Raw genomic sequence first — 11,021 nt, 5'->3', positions numbered from 1 at the left:
AAAAAAAAAAAAAAAAAAAAAAAAAAAAAGAACTACAATTCCCAGCTGTCTTTGAGGCAAAGCCAGTGTTAGCAACTCCCTTACCTCCAACGACTAAGAGGAGTTGTAGCTATCTTGTTATGTACTCTGGGCTCTATCATTAAAGAAACCCAAAGAAAGTATAACTGTCCTCAGTCAATGGGGGTGGAGACTGTACCAATATGGCAGCAAGCTTTGGAGGCTGCTGGGAGTTGTAGTTTCCTTACGAAAATTCACCTCCAATCGCCAGGGGCAGTGGCTCACGCCTGTAATCCCAGCACTTTGGGAGGTTGAGGCGGGAGGATGACAAGGTCAGGAGATCGAGACCCTCATGGCTAACACGGTGAAACCCCGTCTCTACTAAAAATACAAAAAAAATAGCCGGGTGTGGTGGTAGGCGCCTGTAGTCCCAGCTACTCGGGAGGCTGAGGCAGGAGAATGGCGTGAACCCAGGAGGCGGAGCTTGCAGTGAGCCAAGATCCGGCCACTGCACTTCACTGATACAACTTCACTTACGGAGGAACTTAGGGTGGGCGGTTTTCTGTGGCTTATTCTGCCACGGGGGTTGCTGGGAGGTGTGGCTTCTCTGGGACTCTGAGGTCAGTAAGCAAAGGGAAGCTTATTTATTTATTTTTATTGTATTTATTTATTTTGAGACGGAGTCTCACTCTGTCGCCCAGGCTGGAGTGCAGTGGTGCCATCTCGGCTCACTGCAGCCTCCACCTCCCGGGTTCAGGCGATACTCCTGTCTCAGCCTCCCAAGTACCTGGGATTACAGGTACCCACCACCACGCCCGGCTAATTTTTGTATTTTTAGTAGAGACGGGATTTCACCATGTTGTGCCTCCGTAGGTGAAGTTGTACCAGTCAGCACATGCCCTTCTGTGGATCTCAGAATAGATCCCTTAATAAAGGGCTGCAGGAGAAAGCAGCACTCCCGGCAATCTCTGGGGTCTGAGCTGGCGTGGCAAGCTGCCTCTGGGGCTACCGGGAACTGCCATCTCTCTGCACAGAGGTCCAATCCATACCTGCGTTGCAAAGATGGCTCTCTTCATCATAGTGAAGTCTTCCTTATCCAGCATCTTGTTCATGTCAGGAAGGCTCCCACTGCCAGGCAAGCAGGGGCATGCATGTGAGAATGGAGTGACGAGAGGGCTTAGTCAGGGCCTGGGAGGGCACAGGGCTGAGGGCGGGGCACTCACACCAGTAAGGATTCATAAAGCTTCCTCCCGAACTTCTCCTTCACCGTGTTGGCCGTGTCCCTGGAGGAAGCAGAGCAACAGGGTCACACACACACCAGCTGTCATTTACTGTTAGGCTTCTTTAGTTTGTTTGTTTATTTTGAGACAGAGTTTGGCTCTTGTCGCCCAGGCTGGAGTACAATGGCGTGATCTCAGCTCACCGCAACCTCCGCCTCCCGGGTTCAAGCGATTCTCCTGCCTCAGCCTCCCAAGTAGCTGGGATTACAGGCATGTGCCACCATGCCTGGCTAATTTTTAGGAGAGATGGGGTTTGTCCATGTTGGTCAGGCTGGTCTTAAACTCCGGACCTCAGATGACCTGCCCACCTTGGCCTCCCAAAGTGCTGGGATTATAGGCTTCAGCCACCACACCGGAAGTTTATTTCTTTTTTTTTTTTTTTTTTTTGACAGAGTTACTCTGTCACCCAGACTGGAGTGCAGTGGTACAATCTTGGCTCACTGCAACCTCTGCCTCCCAGGTCTAAGCAATTCTCCTGCCTCATCCTCCTGAGTAGCTGGGATTACAGGCACCTGCCACCATGCCTGGCTAATTTTTGTATTTTTAGCAGAGACGGGGTTTCACCATGTTGGCCAGTCTGGTGTTGAACTCCTGACCTCTGACTGGTAATTGGCCACCTCAGCCTCCCAAAGTGCTGAGATTACAGGCGTGAGCCACCGTGCCTGGCTACTCTTAGGTTTCTAGGGTAGCAAGGAAACTGAGGTGTGAGCAGGGAAGCCGTGCCCTGGGGCCTCCAAGCTGGAGGATGGGGACCGAGGGGGCAGGCCCTGGAAGGCTTAGATCCCACGTGCCTGACATCAGCTGTGTGGTCAGGGACAGTTGGCCTTCCCTCTCTGACTGCAGTGACTCACTTTTCAGATGAGGATGAAAATAGAATCGACCTCAGAGGTTTGCAATGAGGACCCAATGATGTCATGTGAAAAAGTACACATAGCAAGCCTTCTAGAAATGTCAGCTATTATTAGGACTTGTACTTGTCCTGCAGATGGCAATGCTAAGCCCCATGTTATACGAAAAGAAACATTCTGAAAAAGGACCATTTAGGCACACAAGTAAAACTAGCAGTGTCACATGACACCCCACGGTCACTCTTCTACTTAAAATCCTCCCATAGCTCTGGCCTCGTTTATTTTTCTTTTTCTTTTTTTCTTTTTTCTTTTGAGACAGAGTCTCGCTCTGTTGCCCAGGCTGGCGCAATCTCAGCCACTTTCTAGGTTCAAGAAATTCTCCTGTCTCAGCCTCCTGAGTAGCTGCAATTACAAGCGTGCGCCACCACGTCTGGCTAATTTTTATATTTTTAGTACTGATGGGATTTCACCATGTGGACCAGGCTGGTCTCAAACTCCTGACCTCAAGTGATCCGCCCGCCTCAGCCTCCCAAAGTGCTGGGATTGTGAGTCACCACGCCCAGCCTCCTCTTTCTTTCTTTCTTTTTTTTTTTTTTTTTGAGACAGAGTCTGGCTGTCACCCATGCTGGAGTGTATTGGCGTGATCTTGGCTCACTGCAACCTCTGCCTCCCAGGTTCGAGCGATTTTCCTGCCTCAGCCTCCTGAGTAGCTAGGACTACAGATGTGCATCACCACGCCTAGCTAATTTTTGTATCTTTAGTAAAGACGGGCTTTCACCATGTTGGTCAGGCTGGTCTCAAACTTCCAGCCTCAGGTGATCCACCCACCTCAGCCTCCCAAAGTGCTGGGATTACAGGTGTGAGCCACCACGCCTAACTTCTTTTTTCTATTTTTGAGACGGAGTTTCACTCTGTCCCCTAGGCTGGAGTGCAGTGGCGCAATCAGGCCTCACTACAGCCTCAACCTCCAGGGCTGAAATGATCCTCCTGCCTTAGCCTCCCAGGTAGCTGGGTCTACAGGAGCACCCCACCATCCTGCCTCACTTTCTACCCCTTCTCTATGAGACATGCCGCTCCAGCCCCATGGGCCTACCCACCGTGTCTCAATCATGCCTCAGGGCCTTTGCATTTACTGTTCCCCAGATACCCACAGGGTTTGTTCCCTCATCACCTTCCCCCGTCTCTGCCCAATAACACTTTCTCAGTGTGGCCTGTCCTGACAACCCCATCTCATATTCCAGTTCTGCTTTATTTTTGCCCGAAAATATATTCCATCTACAGGATTTTCTAGCACACAAGCTCCATGAGGAAAGGGATCTTATCTTTCTGGTTCACAGCTGTATTCCCAGGACCTGGAATACCTGAGGGCGGATCACTTGAGGTCAGGAGTTCGAGACCAGCCTAGTCAACATGGTGAAATCTCATTGGTACTAAAAATATAAAAATTAGTCAGCACATAGTAGATACTCAGCATCTGCTGCTAATGAATGAACGGTTTTACAGATGAAGAAACTGAGGTTCGCTGGGAGGTAGAGGTTGTAGTGAGCCGAGATCACGCCACTGCACTCCAGCCTGGACAACAGAGACTTTTTTGAGACAGAGTTTCAAAAAAACACAAAAAACAAAAAACAAAAAAATCAGAGAAAAGAAAAAGAAACTAAGCTGGGCACAGTGGCTCACCCCTGTAATCCCAGCACTTTGGGATGCCAACGCGGCTGGATCACCTGAGGTCAGGTGTTCAAGATCAGCATGGCCAACATGGTGAAACCCCGTCTCTACTAAAAATACAAAAAAAGGCAAGGCATGGTGGCTCACGCCTGGAATCCCAGGACTTTGGGAGGCCGAGATGACTGGATCACCTGAGGTCAGGTGTTTGAGATCAGCCTCGCCAACATGGTGAAACCCCGTATCTACTAAAAATACAAAAAAAAGGTAAGTGTAGTGGCTCACGCCTGGAATCCCAGGGAGGATTCCTTGGCCAGGCAGGTGGATCACCTGAAGTCAGGAGTTCAAGACCAGCCTGGCCAACATAGTGAAACCCCATCTCTCATAAAAATAAAAAGTTAGCCAGGTGTGGTGGCACTCAGCTACTTGAGAGGCTGAGGCAGGAAAATCACTTGAACCCAGGAGGCGGAGGTTGCAGTGAGTTGAGATCGCGCCATCGCACTCCAGCCTGGGTGACAGAGCAAGACTCTATCTCAAAAGAAAAAAAAAAAAAAGGTCGGGTGTGGTGGCTCATGCCTGTAATCCCAGCACTTTGGGAGGCCGAGGCAGGCGGATCACAAGGTCAGGAGTTTGAGACCAACCTGGCCAACATGGTGAAACCCCGTCTCTACTGAAAATACAAAAATTAGCCGGGCATGGTGGCGTACACCTGTAGTCCCAGCTACTCGAGAGGTTGAGGCAGAACTGCTTGAACCCAGGAGGCAGAGGTTGCAGTGAGCCAAGATCGTGCCAGTACACTCCAGCGTGGGTGACAGAGGGAGACTCTGTCTCAAAAAAAAAAAAAGAGCCGGGTATGGCAGTGGGTGCCTGTAGTCCCAGCTACTTGGGAGGCTGAGGCAGGAGAATTGCTTGAATCCGGGAGGTTGCAGTGAGCCAAGATTGCGCCACTGCACTCCAGCCTGAGCGACAGAGTGAGAGTGTCTCAAAACAAAAACAAAAACAAAACAAAACCAAAAGGCTGAGACTCTAGGAGAAACACAGGACCCAAAGTACACAGCTGGGAGTGGGCTGGGCCGGGGTCTGGAGTGAGGGCTGCTGACCAAAGCTGTTTGCGCACGGCTTGGCCTTTGAGGGTTTCCACGTTGAAATTGTTGGTCCGCGCCGGCATGATGAAGAAGGCAACCACAGTCTGCTCGCTGCCATTCACCTGCGCAGAAAGAAAGCAGGGGAAGGCCAGGATCACGTCGGGGAAGCCTGGGTCCAGCCAGCCTTTCTGCCAAGACTGCTGGGATCCTGCCATACCCCTTCCTGTCAAGGAGAATTATAGGACAGTCGCCACTTGGATTCTGCCCTTCTTTCTGGGTCTCTATACTCCCCTCACGGCACCCCAACACACACAGGTGCTTTCCTACCCCCATCTTCCTGGCTTCCTGGCTTCCTGTTCTGTTATTTTTTGTTTTGTTTGTTTGTTTTTGAGACAGTGTTCTTTTTCTGTCGACCAGGCTGGAGTGCAGTGGTGTGATCTCGGCTCACTGCAACCTCCGCCTCCCGGGCTCACGTGATCCTCCCCGTTCACCCTCCCTAGTAGCTGGGACTACAGGTGTGAGCCACCATGCCTGGCTAATTTAATTTTTGTATTTTTTGTAGAGATGGGGTTTCACCATGTTGCCCAGGCTGGTCTCCATCTCCTGGGCTCAAGTGATCCTCCCGCCATGGCCTCCCAAAGTGTTGGGATTACAGGCGTGAGCCACTGCGCCTGGCTATTCTCCCCAGTTATAAACTGCTTTGCTTGCCCTCCCTGTCCCCTCATAGCCCAGGCCTCACTCTGAGCAGATAGTTGAGCCGGGCCAAGGCCTCCAGGAAGACGTCGGCACCCTTGTTGGAGAACTCATAGCGGCCAGCGATAAAGAAGTACAAGGTCTTGTCCAAGTTGAAGTCCAGATGCCTAAAGAACCCACAAGGCACGGTAAGGCCCAAAGCCCTCACCCGCTAGCCCTGGCCTCAAAACTATAAATCCCAGAAGCTATGGGTAGGGGCAGAGGATGTCTTAGGTAATACAGAGGCATCATGGGGCCTCCTGGAAGTTGTAGTTCTTCTCTTCAGATGGGGCTTTCCTTTAATCCTCAGCCCATTGTTCCGGTGCTCAAGAACTAAGGAGGCCGAATACCCAGGTGCCCCCTCCCTCAGACCCAGGAGTCTGGGCCCCCAGCTGCCCTCTCCCTCCCCAGACCTAGATGGTTAGGCTCCCAACGCCCTCCTCTCTTAAGACCTAGGTATATGCCCCACGTACCCATAAAAATGGCCCCGCACAAACTCCTGGATTCGAGCCTTGCTCTGAGCATGGAGGTTCTGGAACTCATGCATGGCAGAAAACTTCTTCACATTCAGCCCATTGGGGGTCACAATATCTGGGATTGGGGGTGAGGGTCCCATGTTTTATTTGTTCATTCAGATCAATGTTGTGGTTGAATGAAAACATGAAGAAAACACCCTTTATCTGCCTTTTGCAATTTCTTTGTTTTAATAACGTTCCTTTGAGGTCCCCCCTCCTGCCTTTTTTTTTTTTCTTTGGAGACAGGGTTTTCCTCTGTCGCTCAGGCTGAAGAGCAGTGAGTGGCACAATCACAGCTCATAGCATCTCTGACCTCCTGGGGTCAAGCAATCCTCCCACCTCAGCCTCCCAAGTAGCTGGGACTACAGGTGTGTACTACCACACCCGGCTAATTTATTTATTTTACTTTTGTAGTGATGGGGTCTTGTCATGTTGCCCAGGCTGATCTCAAATTCCTGGCTTCAAGCAGTCTTCCTGCCTTGGTCTCCTAAAGTGCTGGGATTACAGGTGTGAACCACCATGGCTGGTCAGTTACCTTGGTGACACACGTACCCTGACTCTGAGATGCCTTCTTGCCTAATATTACTTGCACAAGTTCATAAGCACAAGTATAAGTCTCCTTGGCTCCTGCAAATGGCTTCCAGGGATCTGATCCACACTGGTGATTCTAGGAAAGCTGTAGTTCTTTTGTTTCCCCTTAGTCCACCCTAAGATGGAAATGATTAAACATCCCCAAAGTCCTGCTTCTCCTAGGATATATCCTCTACTTCCAAGCTTCTTACAGGGACCCAATCATTTCTTTTCCTCACAGAAATTAAAGTATATCAATGAAAAACTACAACCCCCATCAGCTCCTAGGGCAAAGTTCTGGGAACAAATGGAGCTAACCAGTCAAAGGCTTTCTGGGAGTTGTAGTTCTCACCTTATACTCACTGAGAAGGGATACCAAGGGCTGGGAAGAATGCCCAGTTCCGACCTTACCTTTTTCAAAAACAAAGTCCACTGATCTTCCATTCCCTTTCATAAGACCAATCTACATTAGTCAATTATAGAATTTTATCATATCTGAAATTAACATGAAAGAAATTATACCTCCCATTAGCCTCCAGAGTATATAGTCAGAGGGCCTCAAATATAGGTCACAACCCCCACAGCCTTCTGGGAGCTGTAGTTCTCTATTCTTCAGGAAAATAATGGTAACTGATGGCCCCCAACTTAGGACTTAGGATGGTCCAAGTTATGATTTTTCTTTTCTTTTTTGAGACAGAGTTGTGCTCTTGTTGCCTAGGCTGGAGTGCAGTGGCACAATCTTGGCTCACTGCAACCTCCACCTCTTGGGTTCAAGAGATTCTCCTGCCTCAGCCTCCCAAATAGCTGGGTAGCCAGGATTACAGGTGCCGGCCACCATGCCCAGCTAATTTTTGTATTTTTGGTAGAGACGGGGTTTCACCTCGTTGGCCAGGCTGGTCTTGAGCACAAGATCTCAGGTGATCTGCCCACCTCGGCCTCCCAAAGTGCTGGGATTACAGATGTAAGCCACCGTACCCAGCCAAGTTATGATTTTTCAACTTTATGATAGTGTGAAAGTTACACACATCCACATGTGTCCAATTTTGAATTTTGATGAGATATTCAACACTTTATTTTTTGAGATGGAGTCTCGCTCTGTCGTCCAGGCTGGAGTGCAGTGGTGTGATCTCAGCTCACTGCAACCTCTGCCTCCCAGGTTCAAGCGATTATCCTGCCTCAGCCTCCCGAGTAGCTGGGATTACAGGCGCCCACCACCACACCCAGCTAATTTTTGTATTTTTAGTAGAGATGGAGTTTCACCATGTTGGCCAGGCTGGTCTCGATCTCCTGACCTCCCCTTCTGCCCGCCTTGGCCTCCCAAAGTGTTAGGATTACAGGTGTGAGCCACTGTGCCCGGCCTATTCAACACTTTATTATAAAATACGTTTGTATTAAAATTAGCCAGGCGGGTGCCTGTAGTCCCAGCTACTCGGGAGGCTGAGGCAGGAGAATGGCATGAACCTGGGAGGCGCAGCTTGTAGTGAGCCGAGATAGTGCCACTGCACTCCAGCCTGGGCAACAGAGTGAGACTCTGTCTCAAAAATAAATAAATAAATAAATAAATAATAAAATAGGTTTGTATTGGATGATTTTGCCCAGTTGTAGGCTAACATAAAGTGTTCTGGGTACATTTAAGGTATACTAGCCTAAGCTATGATGTTCACTAGGTTAGGTATATTAAATGCATTTTTTTATTTTTTGAGACAGGGTCTCACTGTGTCACCCAGGCTGTGACAAGGTCTCTCTGGGCCACCCAAATCATGCAATGGCACAATCACAGCTCACTGCACCCTTGACCTCCTAGGCTCGAGCAATCCTCCCACCTCAGCCTCCTGAGTCGCTAGGGATACAGGCAAACACCACAATGTCTGGCAAATTTTTTAGCCAGGGATTCACCATGTTGCCCAGGCTGGTCTCAAATTTCCGGGCTCAAGTGGTCCTCCTGCCTTGGCCTCTCAAAGTGCTGGGATTACAGGTATAATCCACCATGCCCAGCCGAAATACGTTTTCGGTTTCTGCTATTTCAGCTTACAGTGGGTTTCTTGGGATGACGAGCAACTGGCTTTGGCATAGACAGCTGCCTACCTCATTCATGTCTGGGGACTTTAGCCCAGCCCCTACCTGGTTTCCTTTTGAGCAAGTGCTGTGCCTCGATGGCGGTGATCTGGGACACAGTAGTGAAGACGTGAGCGCAGTGGGCTGCCGCTCTTTCCATGCAGTAGCGGTGATAAATCTGCCTCTCCCCTGCTTCCTTGTCCACATTGAACTGGGTGGGAGGTGACAGCATTCAGGTTAGAAGGACTGGGGAGAAGAGTCTGGAGGTCCAGACACTGGGGTCCTAAGATAAATTGGTGCCTGCGGCTGGATTATTGGGTCTGAGGTAGGAAGGGTCTGGGCACTTGGACTCCTGGATCCTGGGAGAAGAGGGGGCCGTCCCCTTGGGCCCCCTGGAGCTTTGGGTTTCCCTGGCATACTCGCAGTCCCCCATCTGCCACGGTCCCAGCTCACGTTCTCCAGGTTGTTGTAGAAGTCCACAGCACCGGCACACAGGTAGCGCCCCAGCAGCGTGGCATGGGTGGTGAAGATGGTTGCTACAGGCAGTCGTCGGGCACGACACAGGCAGAGTCCAATGCCTGCCAACCACTCATGGAAGTGAGCAACCACGTGTGGCTTCTCCTCACTCTGCGCGAGGAACTGTGGGCAACAGGGACAGGGCTGCTGTCTCCACGAGTGTCGGGAAGAGAATTGGTAATCCCCAATAGGGACAAGCACTCGGGGAGAGGCAAATCTGTCACCACTACTGCACAGAGTGGGCGGCGGCCCACTGCAGCAATCCCTACCGGATGGGGACCTGTAAATCTCTGAGCCACCCCAGGCTGGTCTTGAACTCCTGGGCTCAAGTAATTGCCCCTCCAGGGGTTGACAAGAACTGAGGATCTTTTGGCCAGCCTTCTAAGTCCTGGCAGGGTAAGACTGGAAAGACCGAAGTTTTCACGTCCCCAGGTCCTGGACATAGTCCCTAAAGAACCCTTGTCTCAAGGGTATGCTGTCTGCACCCAACACTGGCAAAAAAGGACTACAACTCCCAGAATGCCATAGGAGCAGCCAGTTCCTGAATTATTTGTCTCAGGGCATGGGAAATTAAGCTTTTTTTTTTCTCCTCTGTCGCCCAGGCTGGAGTGCTGTGACACGATCTCAGCTCACTGCAATTCCCACCTCCTAGGTTTAAGCAATTATCCTGTCTCAGCCTCCCAAGTAGCTGGGATTTGGGATTATAGGTGCCCACCACCATGCCCAACTAATTTTTTTTGTATTTTTAGTAGAGACGAGGTTCGGCCATCTTGCACTCCTGGCCTCAAGTGATCTTCCCCCATCGGCCTCCCAAAGTGCTGGGATTACAGGCGTAAGCCACCGCATCCAGCCTGGAAACTAAGCTTCTTGAGCCTTTTAAAACCTAGAAGGGGGTCAAAACCAGGTCAGTCTGGAGATTTATAAGCATCCAGGGCAGCATCTGAGAGCTGAGCCCAGCAATATCACACTAGAGAACTACAACTCCCAGAATTCCTTGGATAAGCCCACCTGCCTCACTTTGCGCTATAATCCCTGCGCTTGGAAGACTGGAGTAAATGAAGTTGGCATCGAGAGTAGAGCCTGGGCCCTGGATGTCCACGTCCCCAAAGGCCAGGGCTAATCCTTGGATTAAAGGACCCTATGGCTCCCAGAATGCCCAGGGAGAAACCCCAGCCTCTGGCCCAGGGGTTGATGGTCATTGTAGTTTCAGGTATGGGTGGAACGTGTCAGACAGGGCCTACCTCACCCAGGAACCAGGTGGTGAGAAAGCCAAAGAGGACAGCATCGTTGGCCTCGCGGTCGTACCACGGCACTCCGATGTTGCAGGTATCCCAGAGCTCTCCCTTCCAGCGCTCCAGGGCCCAGGCTGAGGCCCCCACATCCAGGAGCACCACCAGAGGGCCTCCCTCGATCAACCAGCGCCCAAAATACACCTGGAAGGGGGTGGGGTGGGCACCATAGGGAGGCTCAGGGCTTCAACCTCGCATATGTATGCATCTGTGGTTCTTCCATTTGCAGGCAAATGTCTAGACTTAAGCCTTAGCTTCCTTACCTTCTGTTTCCGTATCTGCTGCTAATTTCTCACCTGCTGCCTTAGCTTTATTTTTCTATTTGCATGATTTATTCCTGCCACACATTTTTTTCCATTTCTGTTGCAATATTTTCCCTGCCACACATTTTTTCCATCTCTGTTGCAATATTTTCCCTGCCCCTTGCTTACTTTCTTTCTTTCTTTCTTTTTTTTTTTTTTTTTTTTTT

The 11,021-nt window shown here is 50.4% G+C and overlaps 1 protein-coding gene across 2 annotated transcripts in view; it reads right to left on the bottom strand.

Annotated features, from left to right (window-relative positions):
- The window catches only part of GYS1 (glycogen synthase 1), a 26,187-nt gene that overhangs the window by 7,832 nt on the left and 7,334 nt on the right, over nt 1-11,021 (bottom strand). For both annotated transcript variants that reach the window (XM_017864300.1, XM_017864301.1), the window contains exons 3-10: nt 10,505-10,696; nt 9,201-9,386; nt 8,814-8,958; nt 6,081-6,198; nt 5,615-5,735; nt 4,891-4,997; nt 1,221-1,280; nt 1,047-1,125 (exon numbers count right to left, since the gene is read on the bottom strand). In XM_017864300.1, coding sequence (XP_017719789.1) covers nt 1,047-1,125; nt 1,221-1,280; nt 4,891-4,997; nt 5,615-5,735; nt 6,081-6,198; nt 8,814-8,958; nt 9,201-9,386; nt 10,505-10,696 — 1,008 coding nt within the window. The remainder of the gene's footprint in view (nt 1-1,046; nt 1,126-1,220; nt 1,281-4,890; nt 4,998-5,614; nt 5,736-6,080; nt 6,199-8,813; nt 8,959-9,200; nt 9,387-10,504; nt 10,697-11,021) is intronic.

Source organism: Rhinopithecus bieti, unplaced genomic scaffold (genome assembly GCF_001698545.2).
Source record: "Rhinopithecus bieti isolate Rb0 unplaced genomic scaffold, ASM169854v2 scaffold_75559, whole genome shotgun sequence".
Classification (NCBI taxonomy): Eukaryota; Metazoa; Chordata; class Mammalia; order Primates; family Cercopithecidae; genus Rhinopithecus; species Rhinopithecus bieti.
Note: the sequence above shows the minus strand (reverse complement) of the source record. Positions and strands in the feature narration are given on the sequence as shown.